Genomic DNA, 26,357 nt, shown 5'->3' on the forward strand with positions numbered 1-26,357 from the left:
TATCAATATTTATAGTATAAATAAATAGGAATAAAATGCAAGTTTTTTTAGTTTTTTTTTATAAAGGAACCAAGCTAACATGTTTATTACATCTTTAGATTTCTATAAATATCGTACTCTAATATTTTAATTAGGTGTATTGCATTTACATTTATAACTAAATGGATGAATTCAATTTGGTGACGGAAGTAATTTTTGCATCATTAGATACATTTGAATGAAATTGCTTAGCACAACCCATTGAAATAAGTCTCTTTGGAAATGAAGAGTATGGCGCTCCCATGAATCGTACTATTAAATCATCATCATGACTTACAACCTTGACATCGAAAGTATGATTAAGAATTAGGGCATTTAGAGTACGAATACCATTCGCATGCAAATCAACAGATGCCTCTGAATTTTGCATAATGTCTGCTAGTCTGCATAGTACTGCTTGAAATGGGAAATGCTCCGTTGACCGATCACAATATGCTAATTGCTTGAGCATGACATTTTGATAATTGCCATAATCGACATAAAATACTTTGAAGACTTTAGCAGTTTCATCAAAATCCATGATTTTAGCACGATACCAGAGTCCATCTTCATATTGAGCCCGAACCAGATCGTACAACATCGGTGGCTTAGTCAAATGCATACTTTGCGGTATATCATCATCATTCCATATAAGCGGTTCCATAATATTTTCTGGATCATTTATTTGCGCGTGAAAATACTCAATATGCCCCACATGCGTAACAGTAATATTTATCATAAGACCGGCTGAAAAACGTGTCACAGGCGAATAATCATCAATTATAGTTCTTGTTGGTATATTGTCTTTACTCCATCCCTCTGGTTGTAATGGACTATGCTCTAGCCGACAATTGGCGCCCTTGAAACAAGCACCAGTTTTCGGATCATAAAAACGGCAAAGGCGTTTTTCGTCTTTTGGGCTGTAACCTAGAACCGCTTTCATTGCGTTGGATGTATTGAGTGGTTCTTCAGCCAAAATATCCATCTCCTCTGCGGTCAAACCATTGGCAAGACCCTTGCTCTCGGTAAATATTCCATTGTTGGGTAATGCAGACAGAGGTATAGCTTCATCACTGTCATCAATGGTGAGTTCCGAAGTAGTTTTAAATGGATTTGGGTTGTTTGTTTTATCCACATATTCTTTGCTGTTGTTTGAAGTTTCTATTGATGCCAACGAGGGTGTCAATGGTGTTATCATGGATGTTTCTTCATAGAGTTCCAATACCAATATACCCTCACTGTCTATTTTAGATTTTATGATGAAAGTTGTGCTCTCATATTCCAATTCTTGTAAACATATTTGCAACTCCTTTTGCGGTATATTCTTTCGACCATTGATTCCCGTTAATTTGCATAATACTGCTTGGGCTGGTATACGTTGTATTTCAGTTGGTAAACGGTAGGTTACGTCTGCTTCTGTTATTGTGGCTGCTTCTCCAAAGTCTAATAGTAATACTTGTGTTTTATTTTCGTTTGATTTTATGCGTATTGCACGGAGAATTGTATTATCAAGTACAAGACCAAAAACTTCGTCTTCCGGTGGAATTCCAGTATACTGCTTAAGATGGATCATACTCTTCAAACTTGCGATTTGTTGAAAGTCTTTAGATTCAGCATCACATATATAAAAATACAAAGCATCCAAGTCAAGAATATAGGTAACCGAAGCTTTTATTAAACTTCCTGCTTTATATATTGAAATGTCCTTTTTTAAATATTCTGTAGCGCACAGGTCCTTGTCTATGTCCTCATTTTCTTCAGCAGGTAGAATGGATAAATTTTTATAGTCGTAGCTAAGTTGCTCCTCTTTCATGCACATTTTAGATTTGATATGTGCTTCCCGCTCACATGATTCCAACGCCTCAAACAAGGTACGCGTTGATTTTTTATCCAGATCATTTACAAATAAATGAAAATTAAATTTACGAGCGACTTCTAGCATGTTCGAAAGTATTGTGAAGTATTTGTCATAGGCCATCATAGCGATTGCATTCCGTTGTTCAAGCGCCTCCTTGTTTTTAGTAAATTTATCATATACTGCATCTATTTTCAGCAGATAATTCGTAATACTCTTTTTCACATGCTCCAACTCTTCCGCGTGCATTTTGTACAATTGTTGCAAATCCTTCAGCATTTTATTATTGCCTCGTCAAATTTAACCCCCCGAATCAATTAAACCAAATACAATTTTTGTAAACAAAAGCTAGTTGCACGTTTGTTTAGGTTTTGTTGCCACCTTTTCAAATTTTTTTTTTATTTTTTTGTAAGATTTGCTAGTGATGACAACATAACTCGTAATCATATGTTAGTAATCGCTTAAAAGGTATGTTGTCGTTATTTAATGAAAATTAACATAAAATTAAATTTACAACATTATTTAATGTTCTGTTACTTCGTGTATTTATTGGTAAAATGTGTAAGAATTTAACTTTATTAGTTTGCATAGGTCCATATCGATATCTTTTATGAAGACCGATCGGTCCACTTTGCACAAAAGAACCACAATATCGACAGTTAAACATGCCGCCCACAATTTGGTCGATGTGTCTGGAAGGTAACAGACTAACCGATTTCAGTATAATTACAAAATTCCACCTAATACAACGGCACAACAACAAACACACGCAGAAAAATAGTTGGCTGTAAAATATGTCTGACCAAAACCCATGTTTATTTGCGTGCAATGTTATACCATGTTCAGACCGAAAATTTTAAAGATTAGATTACATTTAAGCATTTCATAACCCAACAGTGTTCTCACTGCCGTTAGAAAGATCAAAAAACAGCTGTTATTGTCATTCATGAAGTTACATCGCTTAATATTTATCAAAAGAAAAGATTGTCATATAGTATTTTGAAATAAAAGCCGTCTTTTTTCAAATATTTTCCATATAATAGAAATAGTGGATGCATTTTTTCATTTGTTAAGTCGATTTTCAGCTGAAATTAGATTCATTGCTTTAAAAAAATTTGTTTGCTTACTTTTTTTCCCCTTTGTAGTGTCTAAATCAGCTGTGATAATGTAACAGATTTCCAATGCTGACAAGTAGATTGCGCAAAATCAGAGTCGCACAGAGAGATTTTGCGTGGATCAGTTTCAAATAACTTCAATGAAGTGATTTGGAACTGTCATTTTTGTATGGCCAAATCTTGATAAATGTTTAAGATTAGTGGGATAATCTATTCAACAGCCGAAATCGTGTGATTAAGTGTCGGTCTGAACATGGTATTACGCAAAATATAATTGCAACCCTGTTTTAGCTGTAATTTAACATAAAGACAAATTTTGACGTTAAATTGTATGAGGAAGGTAAATTTTAAATAGATTTTATAATTTCTATTTTAATTATAAAGATTTGTTACATTTTTTTTTGTTAAAAATGTATGTAGAAGGAGCGCCGATTCACAATAGCCATGCAGAATAGTCATTTACAATAAATTGACCGAATCAGCCATTCATATGTGTATCCTAGATTCTCCAATAGGTGCTCTCGCGCCCTTGTATATTTCGGTATAGTATTTTTGCAATGCAATGACCTCAGCAATGTAAACATGTAGTTTCCGCTAGGAGGTTTTCGCGGAAATCATACTAATAGCCGCCTACTTGTAGCCGAAATTCTTAAAACATTAAGATATCTTTCCCGCAACATGTTTTCGAAATCAAATACTTAACTGACTCGACTTCGAACGATCCCAAATTCTGCTTGGTACTGAACGTCATTCGTGGTGGAGACATTAGCTCCATCATCGACTTCATACCCATTAGTGACGTCCATGAATTCATATCGCTACCTACTGTAAAAAAAGAGCTAGAGTAACGTCGTCAAACTGAAGAATGATCTTTGTGCAACTTCATTCTGGATGTTATAATAGACTAAACTCCTACTTAACCACGCTAGTCGGGAAACTATATCGATGACAACTGCATCATCTCAATCAGCTAATAATTTACGTTTCAGGTTCGTGATACTCCTATGACAAACACCATTAACAAACAAAATTATTTTTTTCTTTTAACAATAACATTTTAATTTAATTTTACAATATTGTATTTACATTGCAGAGGACGAGGTCTTCCTTAAACGTTTACAACGCTATCAGACCTCTGCCGCCAGCGCCTAAAACAGCGGCTGTTGCAGTCGTTGAACTCGAACCAACGAGCCGTCGCATAGTTTGCAATTCATCGCGTAGGGCCATAACCTGCGCACGCAAAATCGAGTTCTCTTGCTCGAGCAGGGCGGCTCTGAATGCAATACGATCTTCGCGTATTTTTCGGGCATCACGTGATTTTTTGGCTGCTTCATTGTTTCGTTTACGTCGTTCATAGTATTTCTCATCTTTTTGCTCGTCCGGTATGGGACGCTTTTCGCCGCGTGAACGTCGATGCAGAAACGCAGGAAATACACCGACTCTATTCAGCTCCATTAAGGGAAAGTCGCCGATGCTGAGGGTATGATTTGTGGGAGAAATATATTCGAAGGCGGGTAAAGTCGGTTTATTTGCTGTCAAGGCTCCGCCGGCAATTGGTAAGAGGCCAAGTGTTGGCAATGGTAACGACATGTTGGGGTTGCTGCAGAGTGCTTGTGTTGTTGTTGTAGGTATAGTAGATATTTCGTGGTCGATTGTGGCCGTTAAAGAAGAAGCCTGTATTTTTCTACTTTGTTCGTTGTCGTCGTATTTTCGGTTATCTATGTGGGTCTCAACATCAAGAGAGTCTGTAGAGTCTGCCATCGATAACGGTTCAATAATATCCAATAACGGTGATTTGGGTGGCATGGAGGAAGAAATAGCTTCCTCTACGTTGACTTCGCCAATATTCTTCGTCATGTTGTAGTAACTTTGCGCATCTATTAAATGAAAAATGTAAATTTACTCGAAAAATTTTTTGCATGGAACAAATTAGAAGTGTCATTATAGATCCTTTATTTGACTTCAAGATGCTTGCTTCTTGGATACACTTAGGTTGTCAGATACAACTGGTTGACACAAAGTCAAGTGAGTTTCTCAAAAATTGAAAAGCTCAAAAATGGAGATCGGTATGGATAAATAAATGGATATCATGGACAATAAAATAAGATAAATAGGTGAGGATTGCACCGCGACCTAAGGTCTATTGTAGCCTCTCCTAAGTTACAACGACCCACTTAACCCAAGTATATTGATAAGTTCTAATGTATTGCTAGGTGCTATTGAGGAGATGTGATTCCTATTTTGAAACATGGATTCACGGGAATTTATCCTGCGTCTGCAGACTACTGTGCAGTCAACTAGTAAGTGTTCAGGTATTTCAGGCTTCCTGTCGCAGAACCAACAATGTGCACAAGAAGTTAGGCCTATGTAATATAAGTGCTTCTCGAGCTTGACTGGCCATTGTAGAATGGGATAAGTAGCCCGAGTTTGTCCCTTGGAGCTTGATTACATATTTAAACCTCCTGAGGTTGTAACTACCCATTAGCAACTTGACATGACGCATGCCTTGGAGTTGTTGCCAATGTTGCCTTCCTACTCCTTTTTCCTTGGGGAGCAGCTCCCGGCGATGATGAATACTGTGCAGTGCGTGAGCTTATCAGCCAGTTCATTCCCGACTATATCTTTGTGAACGGGCACCCAGATAAGATGCACTTTGTTACGTTCCGATAGACTGTTCAGCCGCTCCTACCCTCCTGCACCCGTAGCGATTTGACCTTATAGGCACACCTGCTTGACTGTCCCTAAGTATGCTTTTACGTTATGATAGACCTTGTTGTTGAACGGCAGAAAAAAGAGGTACACGAATTTTATAGACTATTTTTTCGCGGACAATTGGATGGACACACTTCCATAAAAACAGTTTTTTTACGGCGATGTCGGCTTAATTTATGGTTAAGCACATCTTTTATGTCGTCGTACTCGCGACTTGGCTCTCACGTCACTGTTGACAGTTATAACTTCGAAGTCGTAGATAATTTCGTCCATCTTGGAACCAGTATTAACACCAACGACGTCAGCCTCGAAATCCAACGCAGAATAACTCTTACCAACAGGTTTTACTTCGGACTGAGTATAAATTTTAAAAGTAAAGTCCCCTCTCGACGAACAAAGACCATACTCGATAAGTTACTCATTATTCCCGTCCTGCTATATGGTGCAGAGGCATGGAAAATGTCATCATCTGATGAGTCGGCGTTACGAGCTTACGAGAGAAAGGTTACGCGGAAGATTTATGGTTCTTTGCGCATTGGCTACGGGGAATATCGCATTCGATAGAACGATGAGCTGTACGAGATATACGAAGATATTGACATAGTTCAGCGAATTAAGAGACAGCGGCTACGCTGGCTAGGTCATGTTGTCCGAATGGGCCAAAATACTCCAGCTCTAATAGTATTCAGTACCCGCCGGTGAAAGCAGAGGAAAAGGTAGACCTTCATTCCGTTGGAAAGACCAGATAGAGAGAACCTGACTACGCTTGGAATCTCCAATTGGCGCCAAACAGGAAGAACGACAGGGGTTCGGCACCCGGTTATTTAGGTTTGATATTTGAAAGTATCGTTAGCCGATTTTCCGGTAAGCACTGACCTAATTTTAAGACAAGAAAATATCGCAGAAACCACTTGAATTTATTACAAATAATACTAGGACACTTTTCAGTAATATTTTTAAAACATGCACTGTACCCACAGTTGGATCCAAAGGTGCAGTTGATTGTTTAACTGTTAGTTTTTTACAAAATCGGTTATCGTTTTTTTGCATTGAGTTTGATTAAAGTTTCATTGAAGAAAAATCGATTACTGGTTCTGGTTAAATTTCGAGACAACTCTTCGACTTTCAAATATTTTTCTTCGACTGTCACTTATTCTTCTTCGAAAATTAACACAAAAACATCAAATTCAAATATTTTTCCGAATTTTCACCTGTATTTGGTAGCATTAACCGGTTACACGTGCGTAGAAGATGAAGCGTTGAAAACGATAAAGGATCAACCGTATTATTAAAGCCGTTATGTTGCAGCGAAGTGTTGCACATGCTCAACGATCAGCTTGTAACTTTTATTTATAAATTTTTTCAGTCGCTACTAGCAGTTTTCTTTCGTTTCCGAGTCCTGCTCGTCCTGTTGAAGTTTTGCTACTAAACAAAAACCGTTAGTTGCAATTAACTTGCAATATTTACCAACCCAGCGACGACTGAGTAATTATCACAAGCAGCAGCGATATTTTTACCAGAATTCTATTGCTAGCTCACCAGCAGTACATACATACATACAAACAAAGTGTCCTGTGAAGCGATTTTCACCTATATTACACATACTATGTGTATGTATATATGTATGTAGTATGTAGTATATACATACATATGTGGATTTATTTGAATGAGCTAGCTATAAATCGCTCTCATTGAGGGGGTGGTGCTCAGCTAAAATTTATCTTCACATTCACGTTTTATGCTCCATAGTGCCGTTATTCTTACATACGTACTTATGTATTTACACTGGTTTGTTTCAATGTGGTTTGGTTTTCGGAGTTCTGATTCAACCAATCACGCAATGTTGACGGTAATTACTCGTCGAATGCATGACACTTTTCATGCTGAATAACACTTATTTGGTTGCACGGTTATAAGGACTTTATATATATAATTGGTTATACGTCCATTTATACACCCACGAAACTTCGATCGTTTCAACGACACACAGGCTTACAGTATTAGGCATGGTCGTACACGAAAATTTCTTAATGGGGGTTAGTTTCTTGACTCGGTTGCGGTCATTTTAATGTCAACAAAGATGCATCACGCTCTGGACGGCCAGTTTTCGAAAATATCGGTAAAATCATTCAAAACAAATAAGCACTGTTACTATGCCCCAAGAGCTAAATGTTTTGTACGTGAAACTGTTCGGAATCCTTTAAATAAGTTTGCGCAAAAAGAAGCTCAATATATGGACGCCAAACCAGCAAAAACCAAAACCTCAAGAACCGAGTTTCCATCTGCATTTCTGAAACCGATGGTTGCTGGATTAAAAAATACACGAGAACTTCAAGCGAAAATGGTTATGGCTGAATCGCGGTGCGCCGGCAAAAATGGCAGCCAAGCCAGAATTGACGGTCAGGAATGTTTTGCTCTGTATTGGGTGTATTTTACAGGGTGTTATGTAGTATGATCTGATCCTCTGCGACCAAACTCTTGATTCGGAACTGTACTGTCAACAAATCAACCTTCTGAAGCAACAAACCGCAATCAGAATCGGCCAGCTTTGGCCAATTGGCGTTAAATTCAGTTCCATCAAGGCAACTTTATGTCGCACACCTCGATAGAGAATCGCCAGCAGCTCCGGGTATTCGATTGGAAGTTTATGAAGCATCCATCTTATGATACGGACCTGTCACCGACTGATTACTACCTGTTACTGTCTTTGCTGAGTGATTTTGTAGGTGAAAAATTCGCTCTAGAGATGTTGTGAAATTAAACTGTTTGTCAAATGGGACGAGGGGCTGCGAAGATGAACAATTGGGTGTTTCAGCTATTATTTATTATATTGTTGAAACATATGTATGTTTTTAATAGATCACAGATTTTATCGTAAAAATATTCGAACCGAATGAGTTATCCCTCATCTGGAAAAGAGCTATGAAGAGTTAGATCGTTAACAACCGCAACTGTCTTGTACCCCTCTCTCACCGTGGTACGCCCATGTTAGTTGCCATATGCGCGTCTAATGTGAAGGAATGCCTAAAAAATAGTCGCGGCATATATGGCTTTGCTATAGAGCAGAATGTTTTGACTTTTCTGTTACACACTATATATTATATCTTCTTTGTAGTATATTAGGTAATTTTGAAACGGCATTGTATTGTCCACCCATATCCAGGGGGTTGTTTAAAATTGCCTACTGCCACCTTGGTTCAGCAAGTTAAATGACTAATCTCGTTAGAAATGCACAAATGCAGCAAAGTTTTCCAACTGGCTTGCGCACTCATACACATTAAATGATTGTTATAACATGCTATTAAGAATTCAGAGGGAGGTTTACATACATAAGCGTAAACTTATATAAATCTCTACCGATGTGGCCAATCAAAACGAAGTTTGGTTTTTTTATGTACGGGAATACTTCTGTATATAATGCAAGAACTATAAATATATTACCGTGGTGCGGAGAATGGCATCCAGAGATAGCCATCAGCGTAGGTAACGGCAAATCGATGACATTTTGTGACTGTGATTTGGTTCACAGGACAGTCACAGTATATCCGAAAGGATTTTGCTTATGCTTATTTTTGTAGTGTTTCCGATTTTTCCTTCTGGATGTTACAAACATCGTGGTAAACTTAGTACTGAGAATATAACCATCAATGGCGACCGTTCTCGCCCTGATATAACCGACTATTTGATGATTGGAATTGAAGCACGTGATCTCGGCGACAAGACGGCGCCACTTCCCACAGATCGCATCAATCCATGGATTTATTGTGACAACACTTCAGTGAGCAGATAATTTCACGTTTTGGACCGGTCAATTGATCACCAGATAGACTTTTTCCTGTGGGGATATGTAAAGTCAAAGTCTATGCGGACTATCCCACTTCAATTCAGGCCTTCGAGCAAAACATCACGTTTGTCATTCGCCAGTTGACATTCGAAGTGCTCGAACGAGTCATCTAAAATTGGACTTACGTATAGACCGTTTGAGACTTAGTCGCGGCCAACATTTGAATGAGCTAATCTTCAAAAATTATATGCCAAAGAATGTTCTATTGATAAATTTCAACAAGAGTATATGACTAAGCGAGGTACTGGCTCTGACTTCTTTACAGAAAGAATTTCTAAATACCGAGTTGCATTTCAGTTCCTCAGACAGTCCAGTAAGCGGTCCGGTTTTCATCTTCTATCTTTACAGGAAGAATCCCTAAATACCGAGTTGTATTTCCTCAGACAATCGAGTCTATGTTAACGGCACTGATTCTTATTGGGGGATTGGTTCCTGTTTCCACAACAACGAAAACCGAGTAGCATATGTTATAACTAATAATTGAAAAATCAGTATCCATTACAATACTATTCTAAGTATATATTAACTCGTTTTTAAGACCGCCTAGTCAATTCGAAACGTTTCCAAGTAACATCAGTGACACCTGTAGAAAAGTTTATAAAAATTAACATATTACTTAAGCAATTATCTCTTCCTGAGAATTTGTCACCTGTAATAGTGTCATTGCTATCATGGATCGGCAAGTGAAGCTCAAGTGACAACTCATGGTGAATCGGCAAATCTAGACTGACATGTTGCACGCATCGTCCTGTGAGCTTGTTGTTCGATTCAAACCATTTACAGCGCAATATTAAATAATATTATAAGTAAATTTATTAGTTGTCACAAAAGTTTTGCTTTTAACCCTTTTATTAGTCATTCGAAAAAAGTATATATATACATACACATGTATATACTTGGTACTTAGTTGCGTGCAACGTGATTATTTCAACGTTTAATGGAATTATCTATGAAATAGTTTGACCCTAAAATTCACAAACAAATATTCAAGGGGATTCTAATAAATTATAACATATATGTATATATGTATAGGGTTCTTTTTAAGAGTTGTAGACTTGCCTTGAGCGATAGCTGTCAAAACAAACACATTTGCTTGACGTTTATGCTCGTGTTTAGTGATGACATTCAAACAATTATATCGTATACTGTTTAGTAATCGTCGAAATTTATTTCTAAACAAAAATTTTATGCGACAAACCGAATTTTAGGGTATATTTTTGCCGTCAAATAACTATTTCAAGCGATGAGGTATAGGTCTGGCATTTATTTTAGGAAGCAGCGGCAATATAAATGAGCAGCGCTTCTACATATATTCCCGCTGCGAATGTCTTTATCGGTACCCTTGCTTTCAGAAAAAGTTATTGCTGGTGTAGCTGGCACTTCGATAGCTTCATTGGTTCATAGTTTATTAAATGGCACATGAAGTGATTTGCTTTTCGTAGTTTTGAAGACCATATCTTAACTAGAAACCGATAGGCCACTTAACCATGACTGATGGTATACTACCGATTAGTCGATATTCATGAGGCAGAGCCTATGTAGACGAGTGTTTCACATAAAAAACATGTTCTGTATCTGTAAAAAACACCCGATACATGAGGTTATATACATAAGTATGTAGAAATTTATGTGCAAATGCAAGCGAGTAAACAAATTGCTGAGATTAAATTATTAGACGCACTAAAATAAATGCAATAAACAGATTAAATAATTCGATTTCAAAACAATCTTTGATTGATACGAATTGTGAAATTTTTTACATTGAGCTTATGATTTCTGTACTGCGGTTTTGCAACCTCTAAGCGATTGTTTATGACTTTCATAATACATTTCAGTCATTACTTTTCGGGAGTCTTCTGACACCAATCAAAACCATTTTTGGTTTTTATATCAAAAGTGCTGAAAACTCCAAGTGTTTCTGACTTTCAATAATAATAATAATATAATATATAAGTTTCTGTTTGTTGGAATTTCGTATTATATAGTATGTAAAGCCAAGGGTCTGTCCGATTGCGATACTACAATCGTTGTAAATTTTTCCAAAGCTTCGTTTCTATGGATGCCGTTGCAATCTCACGTTTATGTTCTAAAAGACCATTAAATTTTATAATCGAGTTTTAGTTAGGTTGCCGTTCAACTTTCTTACTACATATACATACTTATAACAATAACTAAATTTATGAAAAATTCGACATGAACCCTCATGGCTCCTGGAGTTATGTATGAACTTTGTAAGTCTCTACGTTCTGCAGTTTAGCCACACATTGGAATACTTTGTTTTTGTTTTGAAATATCTCCTTCCATCAAACACCCAGTCATTGCATTGGCGACTTGGCTCCCACGTCACTGTTGACAATCATAACTTGGAAGTCGTAGATAATTTCGTCTATCTTGGAATCAGCATTAATACGAACAACAACGTCAGCCTCGAAATCCAACGCAGACTGCTGCTACTTTGGACTGAGTAGGCAATTGAGAACTAAAGTAGTCTCTTGACGAACAAAGTCCAAACTCTATAAGTCCCTCATTATATCCCATATAGCAGATATGGTGTGTAGGCATGGACAGCATCATTTCTGATGAGCCGTACTTAGGAGTGTACAAGGCTCTGCGGAAGATTTATGGTCCTTTATTTATTAACAACGGTGAATACCGCAGTCGATATACGGCGACATTGACAAAGTTTAGCGAATCAAGACACAGCGGATGCGCTGGCTGGGTCATGTTGCCCGGATGGAAGAGAACACTCCAGTTTTGAAGCTTTTCGATTCAGTACACGTCGGTGGAAGCAGCGGAAGAGGAAGACCACCATTCCGTTGGAGAGATCGAGTGGAGAAGGACCTGCCTGCAATTGGTATCACGAGTTGGGGCCAAGTAGCAAAAAAGGCCGGGGCGCTGTTGATAACTCCGTCATAACCGGTGTCTACGCCAGTAAAGAAGAAGAATATGTTGTTCTTCAAGTATGCTTACGAAATTCTTCGAATAGATCATTTACTGAAATGTGCACGACTGCCAATGAGAGCGTTAATATTTAACTGAAAAACTTAGAAAATCGATTGATAAGATCTTTGAAATATTTACATAATACTAATAATAGCATAATATTTATATTGAATGAGCATATTACAACTAATTTTTTATACTACGAAAGCGTTATGACTTAAAAATATGTTATAAAGGGTGCTCGTTTATAAACTATGTTTTTAATAAATTCATTAAAAGAGAAAAGTTAGTTTTATAGATTTTGGTGTTAGATGAGAAAGAATTATAAAAAGGTCAATACGATAGCGTCTTTTAAAGATCGTTCATCTGATTTTACATCCTTTTTGGTCATGGCTGCTTATCGGAATAGACCGATGACTTGGTTTATGAAACCCGTACTAGATAGAAATTTTTCTGGTAATAAAGTTAAGAAAGTCTCATCACGATTGTAGAGTGCGACGCAGTCCCCATCGGAGGTGGCAGAAGAAGAGGAAGACCTCCAGTCCGTTGGAAAGAATAGGTTGCAATTTCCAATTGGCGCCAAACAGCGAAAAGGAAGAACGTCTGACTGTTGTAAACTCGACTATAACAGAGTAAGCGGTGTCTACGCTAATAAAGAAGAAGAATAAGTCTCTGGAAGGTTATTTACCAAACTGTATTGTACATAAGTTTCAAAAAACATGTTTTACTTTGACAGCTTGTTAGACAGACATCATTACAGAAAAATATAAATATGTGTATTATGATTATGATATGATTCTTTGGATCACCCTATATAAACACATAAGTGTTATAGTACATACCTGGAAAGCACAAAATTTTAGGGAAATGTTTTCATTGGTTATACCTGGAATTAGAGACACATATTGAGCTCCAGCTAAGAAAAACTGGCTGCCGGGCTTGCTTTAAATACAGTCTGTTGTGGCAACTGTTAAATAGAAGTATATTAACCTGAAATAGTTACAAATTTATTAAAATAATAATAATTTTTAAATTTCTGTAATATCATCACTTTACTGCCGGATTACCACAATGAAAACTGAAATCTTCTTCATTGCATTATTAAGTGCAGCAACAATTAGTGCGCTGAGTCTTGAGGGTTACAAATGTAGCGAACATGTTATATTGACTGGCAATCCTGTGACGCCAATACGTACGGTACGTATCTGTGGTGTGCAGGATTATGAGGCGTCGCCAAGCTATGTTAACTATCAAATTTCTACAGAATTTGAGAAAACAGGTACAAACACATTGATATTTTTTCGAAAAATATATTGCTTACTGTGAATTGTTATTTCTAGCATATCCTTTGGTGACCCTGGACGGCTTTTTAAATAGTTTAAATTCGGTCAATCCATCGTTGTCTTCAGCTTCTGCTCCACCTCAGTTAACCTCGAATGAACTGCAGCAACTGTCTCCGGTAATTTTCCAAGCGGTGCCAATATTGACGCGATTCTATGAAGCACTAAAACATACTTCAAGCCGTGACACAGATCTCAACTCAAGTAATTTCGAAGAAAAGTATCAAGTCGTGGAACAAAAATTGAGTTCAATTGCTGAGGACGCTTCACAGACGAAGCGCTTGTTCGATGCAGCCGCCGTGTCTGTGAAGAATATACTCGATGCTTTGATGAATACGAAAGCGCAGAGAGACATTGATGTCAACGTCCATTTAGAACCCTCCTTTGAAGCTTTACTAAAAAAGTTCCTTGAAGTAGTTACAGTAGATAAGACTACAGAACAACTTGTTGATGTTCACACAGCAAACCCCACAGCAGTGTCTAAAGAAAGTAATTCCAATGAAAATGATAACGAAGAACATGAAAATACTGAGGAGACTACGGAGGATTATAATAGTTGGATTCGTTTGCATTTCGGACCAGTTACAACGACGACAACGTCGCCCACGGCTACCGAAGATTATTCTGACGAGAGCTTTTACTCGACAAGTAATGAGAGTTCGGAAGAGAACACATCAATTGCACAGCAGTAACGCTAATATTTATTTCAACTGTGATATACTATAATATAACTAGCGTATGTAAAAATTATTGTTGAGGAATTTTCTAGAAATACATAACTACATTTCAATATACATACATTTAAAAAAGGTATTAATTTTTTTCGTTACTCTTTTAAGTTTTTTGAATAGAAGAAATGGTTAGAAAGCCAATTGTTGAAAATATTGATAAAATAATGAAAATCGTTGAGTCTGAATGTCTGTCAGGAAATTTTTGATTCCGTGAGAAAAAATATTGTACAGTAAAATGTATGGAATCATTTAAATAAGGCCGGATCGATATATGGCACATGAGGTAACGTAAAAAATACCTCATGAACCGAATTTCCATCGGCGAATTGCTGCTGAATCACATTCAGATCGATCCATTTTTGAAGGTGGTGTTCACTGCTGCTAAAAGTGGATCAATTACGATAAGCTCAAGCGAGAACGGTTGCGGTCGAATCACGGTGAGATGCCGCAAACGGTGGTCAAGCCAAGATTTACGGCCAGTAAGGTTTTGGTATCTGTTTGGTGAGATTGATAGGACATCATCTAATATGAGCTGCTTCTAAACTTGGCTAAACTCTTAATTCGGACCTTCCTGTCCATAACTGGAACGTTTGAAGGAAGCAGAGAACATCGATCTTGCCCCGCCAGAAGCTCCGTGAGCTTTGTTGGGAGGTTTTTATGCAACCACATTATACTTCATACTTGCCAGCTGACTAGACCCGTTCTTGTCTATGGCAAAGGACTTTGCTGGTGAAGAAAATCGTTTCAAGAAAAGCTTCTTGAAATCAGACGTCCGAGTTTTTAGCTAATAGGGATGATTTCCTGAAGGATGCGATTATGAAACTGCCTTCAAAATAGCAACAAGTTAACGAACAAATAACTAATATTTGACATAAAAAGCCTCACTTCTCTTAATCCAATGAGACAATAATGGATCTCCTTTTACTAGACCTTATATTTTCTCAAATAGATCAGTAAATATAAATTTTTGGTGATGCCACTAGCCTTGCATCGTTTATCGATGTGTACGTATTATATGAAAACATTTTTTTAGGACTTTAAACTTTTTTTTAAGGCTCTGGCTTCATTAAAGCCCTGTCACATTACAGGTGCCTCTTGCTACCGAAAACGTCTGTGCAGATTACAGTTCTATATCGTAAAGAAGTGCTTAGTAATGCCACTTTTTAGGTTTTAGATTAATGGCGTTTTGTGGGCGTGGCAGTGGTCCGATTACAGCCAGATACGAACTCGTTTTTTTACTAAGGAATGTTATACTGATTCCTTCATTCAAGTTTCATCAAGATATCTCAATTTTTACTGAAGCTACAGCTTGTACGGACGGACAGACAGACAGTCACCAGGGTTTCAACTTTTCTCGTCTATCTATATCTACGTCTATCTATATCTTGTATCTCGATTACTTTTGAGTGATACATACAACTGTTAGGCGAACAAGACTATTATACTCTGTAGCAACAGGTTTTAAGATTATAAAAACTCGAGCACAAGATCTCTGGTCAACGGTTTTGCATCAGCCATACTTCTCACCTATGTACATACTCATACATATGTATGTAAAATGCGATTACTTGGCTGTCGCAATAAATTAACCACAAATCTTTTTATAAAGCACAAGGGACTCACGGACATTTTGCAAATGACAGTTTATGCTGACAAAAACGAAATTCCCCCCAACTTTTGATTAATGCCAATTTCCAATGAATTGTTTATTTGACATTTATAAACGAATATATAAAATAAGACTACTGATAAGATCAATAAAACATTCATATACGTAGGTTATAGGTAGATGTGCCAATAAGCTGATGTTGAATCGGGAAAGAAGAGCGTTGTGGGTACATACCTTTAAGATTTGCGGCTTATATGCTTGTGGGCAGGAATTTTTGATTTTTTTTCTCCTACGAGTTTCTAAAATTCCTGCAGTGGAAGTACAAAAAATGATTTTGAAGGCGGCAAAACATGTATAAATCGGAACTACTTAAATACGAGTTCAGCTGTTTTGATTTGTCGGCACATATACAGCCAACACAAGCAAAGTTTCATTTATTTTCGTTGAAAAAGTTGATAAATATTTTAATAAATAAAACAATTTTTAATTTAAGCTTGTATGTATATGTATTCTACTGTAAGTATGCAAAACTGCGCTTGTGTGCGTGCGTGTTATCAACGATTGAACTTGGAATCAGTGGCGCATATCACTTCAGCTCGACTTAAGGAAACCGGCAGACGTAGTTACTTTGCACACAGTCTCTTGCGATCACTGCTCGTGAAAGTATCTAACTTAAAATTGTTGCAATTTCTGTTTTCAAATATCAATTTTGTTTGCATAGGACGCGTATTAATACACACATTTTATAAATAAATAATTGTGCTAGTTAACGCACCAAATCAACGAAACGAAATGGCATTAAAGATAGCCTTAATTGCATTATTAAGTGTGGCCACAAGTAGTGCGCTTAGTCTGGAGGGATTCAAATGTAGGGATCACAATGTAATGACTGGCGATCCTATGACGCCAATACGTACGGTACGTATCTGTGGTGTGCAGGATTATGCGGCGCCGCCAAGCTATTTGGATTTTCAAAAGATATCGGAAATTGAGCAGAAAGGTAGGTGTACGATTGCATTAAAGGGTTAGATCAGCTTAGAGAGCTCAAAAAGGTCTTACTTTGATAATAAAATAAGGAAAAGTGAATCTAGATTAATTTCGAACGGTGACGTTGTATGGCAGCTATATTCTGTAATGATCCAATAACGACGGATTCGACAAATGAGTAGCATTTCTTGGGAAGAAATCATCTTTTGTGAGCGATATCTCAAAAATTAAGCAACTACTCGCCTATACTCGTACATATACAGACGGACCCGGTTAAATCGATTCAGCTCGTCATGTTGTCGCTGTTCAGAGTAAAAAACTGAAATAATAAAGGAAAAAAGGGTTTGCAGGTTACTAGGTAATATTATTAACAATTAAAATTTCAAGTGGATACGTGGTCTCCAAGTGCTAAAAATTGCAGTTTCGAGAAAAAAGCGTTTAATGTTTTTCGTGACTGACCTTCGACACTACAGCGGTTTGGTCATGGAAATTTTTTTTTTTCAATATTTTACCAAATGAATAATGGTTTTAGGATCATAAAGTGTACTTTGAATTTAAAAAAATCCTTTTTTTGAGAAACCTAGACTGCTCCAACCCTTAATGCACACAAAAACTCACTAATTTTACACTGCTTTTACAGCACGGGACAACTACGCCACTCATTCATATGGCAACCGCAATCTTCTAAGGTCACCTAGGCCATCGTACACGCGCTGGCCATTGGCTCCACAGCAAACGAACAACGAAAGCGAGGAGCTACTTTCAGCACTTATCAAAAGCTTAGCAGTAGCGCCTGCTACTTATGGAGCAGCCAGAAATAACCCTACGAACTCACGTGATCTAATGGAAGCGGAGCGCTTGCTGCAAGAGAAGCTGCGTTCAATTACCGAGGATACCAATGAGATAAAGAGTTCGGTGAATAAAGTCGACACTAATATTAAGAATATGCTCGAAAGTTTGCTAATGCAAAACGCAAATCAGCAAAAGGATATAAATGTTAATATAAATTTGAAGCTGGATCCTGCCTTCGAAGCATTATTAAGAGACTTCATGGTATTATTAAAAAACGAAGTGATTAGCGAAGGCAATGAAGAGTCAACATCAACTGAGCGCATACAAGATGGCAGTGATGAGAAATCGGATGATTATGCCAGCTTTTTCTCAACAGCATATACGAACGAAAATAATAGTTCGGAGGAGCAAGTAACCGAAGCACAAGTTGACAGCGCAGAACATTCGACCGAACGAGATGCCACAGAGGAAATTGAAGATATTAATACTTGGCTGCGTCTACATTTCGGACCGATTGTAAAGACACCGACATACGACGAAGACACAGACAACAGCGAACAGGAAAACGAAACAGAGAAACCGGAAGAAAGTTTTGAATCCTGGTTCAATGCTAATTATCGGAGACTACATACAACTGAAGCACCAACGGATTACAATAGTTGGGATGAACAGACGTATAATTCTCAAGGAAGTCAGGAGCATGTTCGAAAAGGAAGTGAAGAGAATAATAATCGATACATAGATATATATACTGAGTTGGACGATATAATAACATCTTCCGAAGAAAATACAGTAAGCGAAGAAACCACAGAGAGCAGTGAAGAGGCCGACAATAATAATTATGATGCTATATTTGTGCCAACAACAATGAATCCTGTAGATTCAAGCGAAACAGTTGAACAATTGGAAAATGGCGACAAATATAACTATGCAATGGCAACAGATGAAAAAATGAAAATGCAACAAAAATCTCTATGTGTTATGAAGGCTTTTCAGACTAACCTTAACGATTTAGATCTTCTCAGAGAGAATCTCGATAGATGTCGTACAGAATATCAAAAGTTTATAGTAATTGGTGATGCAACTGATTCGAATGAATCGAAGAGTAGTGAGGAAACTCAGTCACCCTTAATTGTATCAGAAGCAGTTGTAACGGAATCGAACGAATCAAAGAGTAGTGAGGAAACTGAAACACCCATAGGTGTATCGAACGAATCGAATAGTAGTGAAGAAAGAGTAAATTTTGTAACAGAATCGAACGAATCGAAGAGTAGTGAGGAAACTGAACAACCCATTGAGAATTGGTATATGTATGACGATGATTATAATACACTAGATTAATATGTATTAAAATATAAATTGTTAATATCTAATGATTGTAATGTTTAAAAACAAAATTGAAATATGAAATAAATATTATAATTCCGAACAATATTGAGCTATGTAATAATATTTTTTGTGATAAAATATATTGTGCAAATAAAAATTATTTATTTGTGAAAAATGTTAAAATGATTAGTTTATCAATAAATTTGTTACAAAAATAAGCTTTAAAATATAACGATTCGAGACAAATGATGAAAAAATGCGCTTACATAACCTCAAACCTTACTATTGAACTTTAAACTTACGACAAAGGAATACAAAATATGATTTTACACTTTTTATAGCGCGGCAAGATTGGATAAATATTGGAGCCCCGACCAAATACTGTAATTTACCAAAAAATTAGAGCAAATAAAGAAAAAAAAACAGTCATGGTGTTTCTTTTAATTTTCACTCCCTGGTGGGATATCTGAAGGTATGCGCTGCCAAGTGTGCAAGTCTTAACCTCCAAAACGCGGTTTTTAGCGAAAATTTTTAGATGTTTGCACCTCATTTTCTTCATACAGCTTCTGCAAATGGCGTCTGGTAGGATTCCCAGCTTTACTGCGTGAACGCCAATAGGACAACGGCCTGTTAAAAGCCTCACAACCAGAGAGAGCCTAGCTTTGTTAAGGGCAAATAGATCACTAGATCTCCTCGAACGAGTTGGAGACAAACAGTTTTTAGGACAGCGCATGTACTGATGGTGGCTCGGCGCTAGCCAAGCAGCCGCGAAGCCCAACCATATACTAATAGAACGCAATCGGATACGAAAGCGCCGACCCATTCCCATTCTACCGACAGCGGTTCTAGGGTGTATTTTCTTGCTGGTTCATCAGCTTTACAATTTCCTACGATTCCGTTAGTGCCCGACACCCGTAACCGTCTCATCACCAAGACACTCGATGCTATTGATAGCGTGGTTAGACATTCCTCGGCCAACTATGAACGCACTATAAATGAGTTCAAGGCTAGTATCGCCGCTGTGCTATCTGAGTGGATAGTCACTTCTCTGAAGAAGCAGTAAATCTACTGCTACCTTAATGGCTGTAACCTCGGCTTGGAAAACACTGCAATAGTCAGGAAGTCTGAAGCTAGAGTTGATAGAGAGTTTCCGACAGTAAATCCCTTCACTAGTTTTCCCCCCTATCTGTGACCCATTCGTAAAGAAGCTCACTGCCCCTCTCCTTCAACAGCTTATTCCCACCCACAACTTCCTCGCCTGTATATGGTCAAAGAAGGAGCCGCCAGAGTTCGGTTTGGCGACTCCATGATCCAAGTTATATGAAGTCAAAGTGTGTGAGGATTTCCGAGTGTTCAGTGACGTGTTCTTTTAGGAAATCAGTTTTAGACCCGTAGTTTCTTAGGCAAAGTTTTTCAGAATGATCTGTAGAACATTTCCAGCATATTAATCTAATGTTAATATTTACTATAAGGTTATCTGGACCCTTTATAGGGTACTATAGCTTCACTGCAGCCAAAGCTAACTTATTTGTTTATTTTTAAAAAGGTTGTTTTTTCTTTTTCGAAATTCCAGTTGCAATTTTCAATTGCTCTAAACTAAGATTTTCAAAACATAAACAATAAATCTATAAAAAGTACTATAAAACCACAAGGCATCAATATATTTTTCCAGAAAATTAAAAAATCACCAGTTTCTTCATTAAATATAAATATGTACTTAAAATTTTTTTTAATGGATCATGTAGAATCTGACACACTCTTATATAAATGCGTATATATTTAAAATGTTCCGCGCCTTTTCTTCATCCTTAATACGTGTATTTACGTAGCTTGTTTACAAATATGTCTATCGGAAAATCACACTACGAAATGCCTTAATGCGAAAGTTGTGTTTATAGGGTCACGAGATTTCTCTCCAGTAGTGATAAGAATTTGAGGTTTGATGTAACCGCAAATACATGTAAAAATTACATTGAAAATTGCATTTTCAGAAAATTATTTTTTTCTACATGTGTATGTGTTAGATTAGAAAACTTACATCTTCAATCTTTCGATTATTCCAGCTCATGGGATTTTTGCATATACCTAATGGACCCTTTGATTAAACATCAAAAAATGTGACGTAGAACCAAGTAGAATTGTATGTTTAAATACTTTCAGCGGTTAGATCAACCTACATACGTATACAATTCATAGCTATTTATGTACTTTGTCAGGGTCGTGAACTCGAAATTCCCCGTATTGTTGTCATATAATGATAGATTCAACTACTTTGTTGTTGGTTCCGAGTTGCTTTTAGATTTTTGTGATTAGCTTTTGCCCTAAAAAACGAATTTGAAAATAAGGCTTTTCACAAATTGTTGTTCGAAGTTTGTCTTTCGACAAATTCCGTTATTTCTCGCGGTCGTTTTAACCCATATAGTTGAGGTAGTGACTTTTAGAGACAATTGAGAGCGTTAGAAGTTTTTTATAGTGTTTTTAGCGGTTTCTTCCTTGTCGGAAGATATTGTAAATCACAATCGAAGCTTTTGACTATATACTAAGATGAGAGGTGATGAACTCTCTGAGGACCCCCTCTTAGTTGTTGTTCCGAAAAAAGTCAATATGCGTCGTCTTAAAACCAATGGTTCACATAGTGTTTGTATTTTAATAATTTTATTTCTGTAGTGAATTCTGCAAGAACACTTTATACTATTACGTATACATATACATACGAGTATCAGCCTTACTATTCTTATGTTCGCTTCAAAATAATTATTAGTATATGAAAAAAAAAATACAGTAGACGATAATGTGATGGGCCGTACCTTCAAATAACAAAGAATAAGGAAAATTATATGATATACCGAAATAAAGCAAACCAACAATTACAAATGTGAAGGTAATAAATCCAATGAATATAATTGTTATTGAATGTAAAACAAGTGAACCAATATGTTATGGATACGTAAATATGTAAAAGTAAACATAAAAAAATGTGGAATAATGTGTTATTGGCTTGTCGGGGTTAATTTGCTGGCAGGTTGTTAATGACACCTCTAATTAGATGACATTAGCGCGTAAATAAATTGGTAACATGTGCTTTCGGAAATCGGTAAGGTGCAGATATTTGCTAAAACGCGTATTTTTCCATAAGTAATTATGAATAAAATTGGCTGCACAAGACCAAGAAAATAGAACAGAAGTAAGTGGAGATAATTTCAGGTGCAGCCGAATATATAAGACTACTGTAATGTGCATAAAAATCGAGATACGAAAATTTTATTACCAATTTACGAAAAATTTAGTACCGAATCCAAGGGCAGAAGGTTTGAAGAATTCCATATCCAATACCAGCCTTGCTTGGGATGGTCTTATACAGATATCTTATAGTCTTTACCATCTCTATGATTAGTTTGCCTCAACAGAAGCTTGTGAAAATCACATGTACTCCATGAGTCACCGTTGCATCACGAAAAAATTATGGTTTGGTGCGGGTTATGGGTCGGCGGCGTCATTGGGCCGTACTGATGATCAAGGCCGGCACGTTATATGATATGATAACCGAATATTTTTGGCCCGAATTGGATGAAATATATTGGCCAATTCTAACCGGACGGCGCCAAAAGCCACACAGCGAATTTTATAATCGATTTATTGAAAACCAAGTTTGGTGAACGTGTTATCTTACAAAGTGTCCGGTCAATTGGCCGCTTCGGTCGTGCATTTTGACGCCGTTAGACTATTTCCTGTAGAGCTAGGTCAAGTGTATGGTCTATGCCAAAAAATCATCGACGATTGTTGACCTTCATACGAATATCGACCGTGAAATTTCAGCAGTATCGGCCGACTTGTGCTTCAAAACCGTCGAAAATTGGGTTCAGCGTCTGGACTTCTGCAAGCGTGCCCGTGGTGGTCATGCAAAATATACTCTTATTCCATACATAATGGCATCGAATGTACTTTCACAGGAATAAAGCATTTAATTGATATACCAAACCGTTCTTAATAAAACACCCTATCTAACTCGTTCAGTTTCATGTTATGGTAGCTATTAGCTTATATTAATCGCTGGGCATTATACTATGAGCGTACAAAAATAATGGTTAAAAACTTCTAAAGTACTCGTCTGGGTATTCTGAATAAAATTCAATGCTTTTAGGCGGTTATCATTTAGTTTTCAATTTTTGAATACATTTTTTATTCAAATTTGTCATACAAAACTTTAAAATTTATTAGCTTGAACAGCAACAATTACACACAATTATAATATATTTGTTAAACTTATTGCCATTAATATAATTATACATACACAAACATATATATTTTTTCCAAATTTACCATTATATTTTGCGAAAAAGTGTGCAATTCAAATAGAGTACGAAAATGCGTGGCAACATTCGCGATTGTGAACCGTCAACATCATGTCTGCGTCGTAATATTTATCATCTGCACGTGCCGCTCTTCGTCTTCGACACGATACGTCTATTTCAGGATCATCCGAAATTTCTGCGCGGCCTAAAAGAGTGTCATATTATCGACATGCTTGAGAAAGAGTAAGTTGTTACTATCATAAAACTCGAAAAAATGCCACTACAGTGCAAATAATCTATGATTTTATTGCCTTCAGGGGTTATGCTTGCGGTGATGTCGAGGCACAAGTGAAAATGGCACTAAAAGAGCTTTCCTCCAGCGGATTCGTACGTTACATAAACAATGGCTATAGAACATTGGGACCATTTGCACGTCTGGCACTGGCGCGTACGCCACGGCAGTTCAATATCGCATGGGATCGGCTTTGTGAGTTGCAGAAAATCAGCACCACGAGCTTGAGTTCATCGTGTAGTTCACGCATTCCGTCTACAATGTAAAAGATTTAGATAAATATAATACGAAAGAAAGAGAGAGGGTGAGGAAGAGTGTGTGTTTAAGAGAGTACCACTTTAGAAAGAAAATCATAAAATTTTGCATTAAATAATAATTAAAAACCAAAGGTTTCCTAACAATATTTACAGATATTTTGTTTTTACTTTGATGCATCGAGTTCAGAATGACATAATTTATGGTTAAAGCGTTATCTTTAGAATGTAGTTCAGAAGACTTCGACAAATTCGTAGTTTTGTCGAAAATTTGTAATAAAGATAACTAGTTAGACCCCTAGCCTTCTAGACAACAGCTAACTTACGAGTACCCATAAGTCTTGAGTTGGGAGTACATTAGGTTTAGCGGATTAAAGTTCCGCACTCCTGCTCTCTATGCTTCCCCTACTATAAAAAGAAGAACTCGGCTATCTGGAAATAGAAAATATTTATAAGAATAAAAGACGCATTTTAGACTCAACTTAATCACCCGTCTAGGGTCACCAGATGTACCAGGATGGCCGGAAATGCAGATTTTTCATTGACAAACTTAAGGTGGTGCGTTCGCGAGGTGGACTGCTTAGTGGTGGCCTAGAGAGTTGCATGTACTTCAATTATCACTAGCAATCGGCACTGCTAGTGGATGGTACCGGGTTCTGTGTATACCCGCTAAGATTGTCAAATCAGAGACATTCTACAATACTTTCCAGAATTTGGGATGGTGCTTCGGAGTCTATAGAGCTATAATGGACCTAACCGCAAACGGTGAGTACCCATATATTGAGGCTCTACGCAAGTAGAAGAAAGGAGGGTGACAGCTACTTCTTACGTTCTTTATTCTGCACTGTACTCAAATATATAATAGGGGGTTTCTTTTTGTGAACTAATAACATTCGGTAATTGTCGCTAATGCAATAACAAATAATTGCCTTCATCGTTACTTAAATTGTTTGCTTTTGGCTTTATGTAGAGTTTCGACCCTTTCAGATTTCTTAACGTGCGTATTTCAGCTTTTCATACATATATTATATATATTTGTATAATGGTGATGATACCCTTCTAAGGTATTCCGAAATATCCATGTGTATATTTGTTTATACGTACATATATATTTATCTATATGTATTATAGTTGTAGGCGGACATGTGACGCTGTTTTTGTCTGCAGTCTAATGTAAGGGGTTTGTACTCAAAGAGACAGTCCGAAGTCCATTATCTATAGCTCGCATCATTGTCAATGGCTGACTTACATTTGGAAAGCCAACATTTAACAATATTTGCTGGTTGACGATTTATTACAACAACGGCGCATGTAAATATACTTAATAGCTGGCCGGTGTCGTCTTTGGCCCATCCTTTTGACACTTAACCCTGTTAACTATACAAATAATTATTTTTGGGTAATTACAATGCATTCATGTAAATATAGTTAAACCGACAGGTGAGCTGTTTCTCAACAATTATCTCTTAGTACCCATACTTATATACACATATATTATGCATTAATGTCCTTAAACGATTAAAGTCGCTGAAAAGGTTTAAATGTTTATGAGTGTGTGGAAACTTAAAATTTCATCAAAAATCCCTTGGGAAGCCGTCGTCGATCCGACAAAACAAATTCATTCTGGGATCGAAGGATATAAACTTGATGCCTGCCTTTTTTTATAGAGTCAGCTGGCAGCCGGCTTACAGCTAGCTTACAGTGATGTTACCTTATGACTTTCACATCACGACACATCGCGGCGTGAGTGTCACCTAAGCACTGGCTAGGCACGGTGACCGCCTTTCTTTTATAAAGCAGCTGGCAGCCAGCTTACAGTGATGTTACCTTGTGACTTTACAGCCAGCCAGCTGACAGCCAGTTTACAGTGATGTCACCGTGCGACTTTCAGATCACAGCACATCACGGCGCGAGTGTCACCTAAGCACTGGCTAGGCACGGTGCCTGCCTTTCTTTTATAAAGCTAGCTGACAGCCAGTTTACAGTGATGTCACCGTGCGACTTTCACATCGCAGCACATTGCGGCGCGAGTGTCACCTAAGCACTGGCTAGGCACGGTGACCGCCTTTCTTTTATAAAACAGGTGGCAGCCAGCTTACAGTGATGTTACCTTGTGACTTTACAACAGTGATGTTACCTTGTGACTTTACAGCCAGCCAGCTAGCAACCTGTTTACAGTGATGTCACCGTGCGACTTTCAGATCACAGCACATCACGGCGCGAGTGTCACCTAAGCACTGGCTA

General features: G+C 37.3%; 5 protein-coding genes and 1 long non-coding RNA gene across 7 annotated transcripts; 3 read left to right on the forward strand and 3 right to left on the reverse strand.

Moving 5' to 3' along the window:
* Positions 1-30: 30 nt before the first annotated feature.
* Positions 31-2,301, reverse strand: LOC105223838 (uncharacterized). The gene has a single exon (XM_011201698.4). It carries the CDS (start codon positions 2,150-2,152, stop codon positions 158-160), a length of 1,995 nt encoding a protein of 664 aa, XP_011200000.2. The 5' UTR covers positions 2,153-2,301; the 3' UTR covers positions 31-157.
* Positions 2,302-4,028: 1,727 nt separating this feature from the next.
* On the reverse strand, positions 4,029-16,784 carry LOC105223865 (hepatic leukemia factor). Of its 2 annotated transcripts, none has more exons than XM_049453890.1 (2): positions 16,402-16,784; positions 4,029-4,865 (listed from the first exon to the last, which is right to left on the reverse strand). In XM_049453890.1, exon 2 carries the CDS (start codon positions 4,843-4,845, stop codon positions 4,105-4,107), a length of 741 nt encoding a protein of 246 aa, XP_049309847.1. In that variant the 5' UTR covers positions 4,846-4,865; positions 16,402-16,784; the 3' UTR covers positions 4,029-4,104. The 2 variants fall into 2 exon arrangements, with proteins under 2 accessions (XP_049309847.1, XP_011200045.3); XM_011201743.4 differs by lacking the exon at positions 16,402-16,784 and adding an exon at positions 6,912-7,243.
* Positions 11,672-14,624, forward strand: LOC105223837 (uncharacterized). Its single transcript, XM_011201697.4, has 2 exons — positions 11,672-13,766; positions 13,828-14,624. The coding sequence occupies exons 1-2, from the start codon at positions 13,559-13,561 to the stop codon at positions 14,517-14,519; spliced, it is 900 nt and encodes a 299-aa protein (XP_011199999.2). The 5' UTR covers positions 11,672-13,558; the 3' UTR covers positions 14,520-14,624.
* On the forward strand, positions 16,776-19,704 carry LOC105223836 (uncharacterized). Its single transcript, XM_019989422.3, has 2 exons — positions 16,776-17,167; positions 17,795-19,704. Exons 1-2 carry the CDS (start codon positions 16,960-16,962, stop codon positions 19,285-19,287), a joined length of 1,701 nt encoding a protein of 566 aa, XP_019844981.3. The 5' UTR covers positions 16,776-16,959; the 3' UTR covers positions 19,288-19,704.
* A 3,734-nt stretch (positions 19,705-23,438) lies between these two features.
* On the forward strand, positions 23,439-24,266 carry LOC105223834 (uncharacterized). The gene is made up of 2 exons (XM_011201695.4): positions 23,439-23,810; positions 23,885-24,266. Exons 1-2 carry the CDS (start codon positions 23,641-23,643, stop codon positions 24,123-24,125), a joined length of 411 nt encoding a protein of 136 aa, XP_011199997.1. The 5' UTR covers positions 23,439-23,640; the 3' UTR covers positions 24,126-24,266.
* On the reverse strand, positions 23,978-26,237 carry LOC125777902 (uncharacterized). Its single transcript, XR_007422454.1, has 3 exons — positions 26,151-26,237; positions 25,941-26,033; positions 23,978-24,114 (listed from the first exon to the last, which is right to left on the reverse strand). It is a non-coding gene; the product is annotated as an uncharacterized LOC125777902 (long non-coding RNA).
* Positions 26,238-26,357: the final 120 nt, after the last annotated feature.

This window comes from Bactrocera dorsalis, chromosome 3 (genome assembly GCF_023373825.1).
Source record: "Bactrocera dorsalis isolate Fly_Bdor chromosome 3, ASM2337382v1, whole genome shotgun sequence".
Classification (NCBI taxonomy): Eukaryota; Metazoa; Arthropoda; class Insecta; order Diptera; family Tephritidae; genus Bactrocera; species Bactrocera dorsalis.

What these genes read in the sequence shown, in the direction of transcription:
- LOC105223838 (XM_011201698.4), bottom strand. Translation starts at nt 2,152, where the DNA reads ATGCTGAAGGATTTGCAACAATTGTACAAAATGCACGCGGAAGAGTTG.
- LOC105223837 (XM_011201697.4), top strand. Translation starts at nt 13,559, where the DNA reads ATGAAAACTGAAATCTTCTTCATTGCATTATTAAGTGCAGCAACAATT. An exon ending in TACAGAATTTGAGAAAACAG is followed by an intron (nt 13,767 to 13,827) that starts GTACAAACACAT and finishes TGTTATTTCTAG; the next exon opens with CATATCCTTTGGTGACCCTG.
- LOC105223834 (XM_011201695.4), top strand. Translation starts at nt 23,641, where the DNA reads ATGCGTGGCAACATTCGCGATTGTGAACCGTCAACATCATGTCTGCGT. An exon ending in ATCGACATGCTTGAGAAAGA is followed by an intron (nt 23,811 to 23,884) that starts GTAAGTTGTTAC and finishes TATTGCCTTCAG; the next exon opens with GGGTTATGCTTGCGGTGATG.
- LOC105223865 (XM_011201743.4), bottom strand. Translation starts at nt 7,023, where the DNA reads ATGTGCAACACTTCGCTGCAACATAACGGCTTTAATAATACGGTTGAT. An exon ending in GTTAATGCTACCAAATACAG is followed by an intron (nt 4,866 to 6,911) that starts GTGAAAATTCGG and finishes TTCATTTAATAG; the next exon opens with ATGCGCAAAGTTACTACAAC.
- LOC105223836 (XM_019989422.3), top strand. Translation starts at nt 16,960, where the DNA reads ATGGCATTAAAGATAGCCTTAATTGCATTATTAAGTGTGGCCACAAGT. An exon ending in ATCGGAAATTGAGCAGAAAG is followed by an intron (nt 17,168 to 17,794) that starts GTAGGTGTACGA and finishes CTGCTTTTACAG; the next exon opens with CACGGGACAACTACGCCACT.